Source organism: Indicator indicator, chromosome 34 (assembly GCF_027791375.1).
Source record: "Indicator indicator isolate 239-I01 chromosome 34, UM_Iind_1.1, whole genome shotgun sequence".
In the NCBI taxonomy this organism is placed as follows: Eukaryota; Metazoa; Chordata; class Aves; order Piciformes; family Indicatoridae; genus Indicator; species Indicator indicator.
The window spans coordinates 1,309,077-1,315,511 of NC_072043.1; the positions used below are offsets into that span (position 1 = coordinate 1,309,077).

Sequence of the window (6,435 nt, forward strand, 5' to 3'; positions counted from 1 at the left end):
TGGGCATGAGAACTCACTCTCCTGCCAGGCTGCCCAGGGGGTACTGTGCCCAGCTCCAGCTTTTCCTTTGTGCAGAGGAGAGGCTTCTTTGTGATGTTTGCTACTCACCCTCCTCTAGCATTGCATCTGCCAGCAGAGGGCAATCAATCAAGTCCTGTGTCCAGCATCCCTGTGTGGGAGCAGGCACTGCTGGCAGATGGCCTCTCATCCAAGGTGCTCTTTATTCTCATCTCAAGCTTGCTTCAAGGTCCTGGAGAGGGATTTTTATTTCTCCATATTGAACCTTTCTATGCAGTTTCACATCAGCCCCTTTGTGTCCTACCTCTTGCACCCCTGCAGATTACAACCCAGACTCAGTAGCTTTTGGTACCCTTCTAAGGAGGCTGAAGTGCCAAAAATTTGCTCTTTTTCCACCTCAAGAGGAGACCACCAGAGAGTGGGAGGGAAAAGATCCTGCTGGGAGTGAAGCAGAGCTTTGCACAAGTGACAAAGTTCCTCCTGGCAAGTAAAACAGACTTTTCAGGCTCCCTGTAGCAACTGTAGGAGCCAGAGCAGCTCCTTCCTTTGCCTGTTGGGTAGGTCTGGCACCTCTTGCTTTGCTGGTAGTAAACTTTCTGTCCTTTGGGAGAAAGGAAAAGGGAATGAAGCACTCGGAGCCTTCTCTTGAAGTTCAAAAAAAGCTGTATTTGAGACTTGGGAGAAATGTCCCTTTCTTTGAATTGAGAAACTCCCCAACAGCAGTCAGGAAAGCAGCCCAGGGGCCAAGATGGGCCTCAGTACAAAGCATCTCCTGCCAGGTAGTGCCTGCAGCCTGCTCACAAAGGCTTTGGCCACAGAGCTTCATCTTTCACCCTGTTGTTCCCTCCTGTTGTTTCCTTTGCATTTGCACCTGCCTGACTTCACCTTTCCAAAGCAGTTCTGCAGGGCCTGAATCAGAGCTGGGCCTTGATGTGACACCCAAGTCATGGCACAACTCAGTGGCTGCCTTGCCTGCTGGGTCAGCCTGGCACAGCCTTGGCAAGGGGCAAGGAGGTCCCTCTGTTCCTGGCTTTAGGTGGCAGGCAGGGTGAGAGCAGCAGTTAGAGACTCCAGAAGGTGAAGAGGGAGCCAGGAGGGGGGACTGAGACTCAAAAACCTTTATTTTTTTTTTCTTTTCACCTCCCAGTAATTGATCTGAAGGCTGTTATGTTCCCACAGCAACTGAATCCCATGGGATCTTTTGTCCTTTTTTACACACAGCACCCCACAGCTCAGCCCTCTTTTGACAAACACTTCCCAGCCCCGGGGGGGTTGCTCCCAGAGCTGGGGTTTGCTGTTTTCTTTAATAAACTATTTATATACTGAGCATGGCTTTTGTCTCTGCTCCTGCCTGCCAGGGCTCCAGCAACACAGCAGCAACAAGTCCTGGGCTACTCTTCACTTGGAAAGGGCAAAAGTGCTGCTTGAAGTCTTTCCTTGCTTTACTTCTAGTAGATCTAGGGAGAAAAAAAAAAAAAAACAAAACAACAAAAACACAAAGGAAGTAGGGAAACAGCACCAGCAACACCAGAGAAGAGGCTGTGCAGGGGCTGCTGTGTCAAGGTGGGCACAGGGGAGCAAAGGAAAGGTAGAGCAGGGTGCAGGCCCTGGCTCAGGCTGCCCTTTGCTGGCTCCAGCTTACCTCAGTGGTGTGGTGAATCCATGGCAGCAGCTGAGCCACGTTGGTGTAAACCCCAGGGTGGTTGGGTTCAGCACAGCCCTGCCCCCAGCTCACAATGCCCACCAGGCGCCAGGTCAGCTCCTCCTGGCAGACCAGGGGACCACCACTGTCCCCCTGCAAGGCAGAGCCAGCACTGCTGAGGTGGCCTGGGCTCCACTGGGATGCAGACAGGCTGCTTTCTGCCACCAGCCAGCCAGAAGCTGAGAGCTGGGCACAGGCAGCCCTGCCTGCAGGGTTTCATGTCCCTCCCATAGAGAGCTCAATCCCAGCCTGGCATCAGAAGTAATGGTGCCCACCCACGGGCACTGGTGAGGCCACACCTTGAATGCTGGGTTCAGTTCTGGGCCCTTCACTCCAAGAAGGACATTGAGGGGCTGGAGGTGTCCAGAGAGGGACAGCAAAGCTGGGGAAGGGTCTGGAGGACAGGGCTGGGGAGGAGCAGCTGAGGGAGCTGGGGGTGTTTGGTGTGGAGAAGAGGAGGCTGAGGGAGACCTCATTGCTCTCTGCAGCTCCCTGAGAGGAAGCTGTAGGAAAGTCTCTTCTCCTTGGTAGCAGGTGATAGGAGGAGAAGAAATGGCCTGAAATTGTGCCAGGGGAGCGTTAGGTTGGAGAGGAGGAAAAATTTCTTTGCTGCAAGAGTGGTCAGGGATTGGCACAGGCTGCCCAGGGAGGTGGTGGAGTCCCCATCCCTGGAGGTGTTCCAGAAACCTGTGGCCATGGCACTTGGAGCCACGTGGGGGTTGGGTTGAAGGTTGGACTTGAAGCTCTGGGAGGTCTTTTCCCTCCCAACCAATTCTGATTCAATACCAATGCACTGCAGGCTCCACACTGCAGGGCAGGGCACAGTGGGACCAGCACTGCCCTGCACAGGCTGTTTGCTGCCAGCATTGCCACAAATCCCAGCACCTGCTGCAGCATGGCAGGGACATGGATCCCACCAGCCTCTTCCACACCTTCTGTGCACCCTCAGCAGGCAGCACCTGCTCCCTGCCCTACCTGGCATGCATCAATCCTGCCATGGGGGTGCCCAGCACACAGCATCCTGGCAGTGAGCTCTCCCTGGTACATGCAGGAGCTGTTGCACCTCTTGGTGCCAATTAAGGGAACCAGTGCTTCCTTCAGAGTCCCAGCAACCTGCCCTGGGAGGGGGAAAGAGAAGCCAGGAAGAAGCAGCTCACAAGGAAAGGGCTGGATGGGGCCAGTAAGAAAGGGAAAGGGCTCCAGAGGGTGCTGAGCAGCAGGGACAAGATGGGAGCTTACCTTGGCCTGGCCTGGTGTAGCCCCAGCCAGAGACCCAGCACTGTGTGCCCTGGAAGAGGTTCTGGTGGAAGGGTGGCAGACAGACAGCTCGGATGGCATCTGGTGAGGAGGTGAGAGGGGCAAGTGCCAGGCCAGCAGGGACAGCTTCAGGCTGGGGGGCAGCCAAGGAAGGGGCATGGAGCCCCCAGCCTGCAAAGCCACTCTGCCTGGCACGCTGAAAAAAGCTCTCTAGAGACCTCAGCTCCCACAGCCACCTTCCCAGCAGCTCACAGCTCTGGCACAGCTCAGAGGGCAGCACTGCTGTGCCAGCTGCCAGCCAGGCTGTCCTGAAAGAGCTGCTCTGGAGGGGCAGGTTCAGAAGAGGCTGTGCTTGGCCATCTCCTGACTGCAGGACAAGGCTGGCAGCTCCAGAGACGGGAGCAGCACAGGACAGGACAGCACAGCAGCATCTGACCTGAGAAGTGCAGGGGGACCTGGAGCTTCAGCAGGGCGATGTCATAGTCCAGGCTGCTGGCGTTGTAGAGGGGGTGGGAGACGACTTTCTGCACGGACACCCCAGCCTCCCGCGGGGCTGAGCTGTGCGACACAACCCCCGCGACAACCAGCCAGGGGGAGGCTGGCAGCTGCCTGTAACTGAGCAGAGACACAGCCTGGCACGGGCGGCAGGGCGCCTGGCACCGGCGGCAGGTGCCCGGCGCCTGCGAGGCTGGGCAGGGGCCAGCCCCCAGCTACCTGTGCACGCAGTGAGCTGCCGTCACGATCCACTCCGGGGCCAGCACGGAGCCTCCGCAGTGGTGCTGGGAGCCCTGGTACAGACTGACCTGCCAGGGCCAGCGCCCCACGGGCACGTCCCTGCCCCCGACCACCCGCGCAGCGCCGGGGCGCTGCCCGCACTCTGCCGGGCAGCCGGGGAGCAGGCGTCGGGCACGGCCCTGGCTGCCAGCCCCCGGTGCCGGGGCGTGAAGGAAGGGGGTGGGATGGGGAGCAGAAAGGCTGCCAGAGCCAAGCAGAGCTCCTGGGGGTTGGGGAGGAGGGAGGCACCCACCTGAGCACTGCAGAGCCACGACGTGCCCCGAGTCACAGCTGCTCCTGCACAGTGCAGCCTCTGCTCAGGGCACACAGGAACAACCTCCCCACGCTCCTGCCCCAGACCAGGGCAGTATTAACCCTGACAATGTCTCTGTCCCAGCCCCACCAGCAGCCCCTGCGTGCCCCAGGACCGTCCTTACCTGACCTGCCACCTGTCTTCCAGGCTGCCCTCCGGGGGTGCTGTCAGCTGCAGGAACTCCTGTGTGCCAGGCACCCTCACGTCCCTCAGGTTCACTGCTTTCTGGTGGATCATCCTGCAGGAGCAACAGCAAACGTCCCAGGAAGGGGCTGGGGGCCTGAGAGGGCACCAGGAATGCAGCCCTGCCCTGGGAACCATGCTCCACAGCCCTGCTGCCCTGGCAGCCAGAAATGAACCTCCTGGGCAGGATCTTCTGCAGCTCCTCTCACAGGTCCCTGTGCCAGCCCCAGTGCCATGTCCCACCCTGAACTCCCTGCTCTGGCACTGCTGCCCTGGCAAACCTCCCAGCCTTCAGGCAACTGTTTGCCAAGATCACCCCCCCTTGGAAAAGGGCAAGTGGGTGCCAGTGGCTGCCTCTGCTGTGCCCACCTGAGGTACCCGAGCTGCTGACAGAGCAGAGTGCCCAGGGAAGGACTCCAGCGCTCGTAGCATGCCAGGAGCCATCCAGGGTGGCCTTCCACCTGTGCCTCCAGCAAGGAGTCTGCTGCCTTTATCCTGAAAGACACTGAAGCCATTCCCATTGGAGACAACCTGCAGGTTCCCTTCCTTGCAGTGCTTTGTGCAGAGCCAACCATGCAAAAAAAAAAAAAAAAAAAAAAGATAAAACCGAAAAAACATCAGGAAAAGCCTTTGGAAGCAATTGCAAACCATACACAACCCCAGCTGCTTATTCTCAGTGCCTGCCTGGCACCTCGGGGTGCCTCCATGCCAAGGAGCCCTGCCAGAGTTGCCTTTTGGCTGTAGGATCACTGCTGGGGGGTGGGACAGGGCTGCAAAGGCAAGCAAGGCACCCCCCAAAAAGCAGCTGGAAGGAGCTGCTGGACCAGCAGGAGATATTTCTTGTTAGAGAGCAGCTTCTCTACCCTTGCTGGGCTTGGCAGGCATTGCCCTGCACCCCACAGCCCCCTCCCCTCCCCACCCTCCGTGGCAGCAAAGATCTGAACCTCGGCTGGGAGCCCCACGGACCACAGGCTCCTCCTCTTCCCAGTCGCTGCAGGCTGGGGGCACAGCTGGCGTCAGGCCCTGCTCTGGGTGAGGCTTCCTCAGGTGCTTCACTTCAGAAAAGAGAAGAGGCTGGAGATGGATTCACACAGCCTGGGCAGCATCCAGAGGTGCACAGCTCCCCAGATTGCATCAGGGACCCTCCAAGGGCATCCTGTCCAAGCCCCTGCAGGCAGCAGGGACAGCTCCAGCCAGAGCAGGCTGCACAGGGACACAGCCAGGCTGACCCTGAATGTCTCCAGGGATGGGACCTGAAGCAGACACCTGGGCAGCCTGTGCCAGGATTTCACCACAAGGCAGGGAACAATCCTGCAGTGCCCACTGAAGAGCCTCAAGGAGGCACAGCTGCAGCTTGCTGCTGGGACCTCAGCAACCAGCAGCAGAGCCCCAAGCAGCCACATTCCCCCATTCCCAGTTTTCCCAGCAAAGTCCTCCCATCCCCACTACCCCTGCTGCTGGCACCCCAAAGCTTGCCAGTTTGGTGCCTGGGCTGTCCCAGAGCAGGCACTGACCCAGGAGCCATGCCCCAGACGCTGTCCCCACCAGCAGCCCAGCGACCCCAAGCAGCAGGAGCAGCCTCCTGGTGGTGCAGAGGATTTGGAGAGAGGCAGCAGCAGAATCTTTAGGAAAGGAGAGAGGATTGTTTGGTCTTGTCTGTCCCTCCCAGCACCATCAAGCCCCTGGTGAAGCCCCCAGGGCACTGAATGCCCATTTCTAGGGCTCACCCCATCCTTTCCCCCCTCAAGACAGGAGGAGGTGAGATAAGGCCATGGGTTCTGCAGGAGGTCAAGACTCAGAGCCCCCCTCCCTGTTCCCAGAGGCAGTAAGCAGCTCACCCACCGTGTCCTGAGGAGCTCTGTGCCCTCCTTGCTTCCCTGCTAGGCTCTGCTGCTGGGCTCCTGTAGCTTCCCAAGGTGTCCTCAGCAGGGGCTGGGTGGGCAGGAAACTGCTGGGTGAAAGCTGGGCTCTAGGTGAGGGAAAGGAGTCCAGGAGCAGTTCAGCAGCAGAGGCCAGGTCTCAGGGAAGAGGCCATGGCAGCAGTGCCCAGGCTGGCACAGCCAGGAGCCCTTCTCACCATGGCAGCAGGGAGCAGGGCAGCTGCTGGGGCTGAGCACAAAGCTCCTGGGGGTGAGGCTCAGGTTCCCTCCGCACGCTCCTGGTAGTGCTGAAGGAGCTTCCTTGTTCT

At 59.0% G+C, this 6,435-nt stretch overlaps 1 protein-coding gene across 1 annotated transcript; it reads right to left on the reverse strand.

Moving 5' to 3' along the window:
- Positions 1 to 1,466: 1,466 nt before the first annotated feature.
- Positions 1,467 to 4,762, reverse strand: TMPRSS5 (transmembrane serine protease 5). Its single transcript, XM_054395557.1, has 9 exons — positions 4,617 to 4,762; positions 4,189 to 4,302; positions 4,005 to 4,048; positions 3,692 to 3,854; positions 3,414 to 3,592; positions 2,960 to 3,058; positions 2,696 to 2,838; positions 1,661 to 1,813; positions 1,467 to 1,475 (listed from the first exon to the last, which is right to left on the reverse strand). Exons 1-9 carry the CDS (start codon positions 4,760 to 4,762, stop codon positions 1,467 to 1,469), a joined length of 1,050 nt encoding a protein of 349 aa, XP_054251532.1.
- Positions 4,763 to 6,435: the final 1,673 nt, after the last annotated feature.

What these genes read in the sequence shown, in the direction of transcription:
- TMPRSS5 (XM_054395557.1), bottom strand. Translation starts at nt 4,762, where the DNA reads ATGGCTTCAGTGTCTTTCAGGATAAAGGCAGCAGACTCCTTGCTGGAG. An exon ending in CTACACCAGGCCAGGCCAAG is followed by an intron (nt 2,839 to 2,959) that starts GTAAGCTCCCAT and finishes TCCCCCTCCCAG; the next exon opens with GGCAGGTTGCTGGGACTCTG. An exon ending in GCAGGATTGATGCATGCCAG is followed by an intron (nt 1,814 to 2,695) that starts GTAGGGCAGGGA and finishes TCTGCCTTGCAG; the next exon opens with GGGGACAGTGGTGGTCCCCT.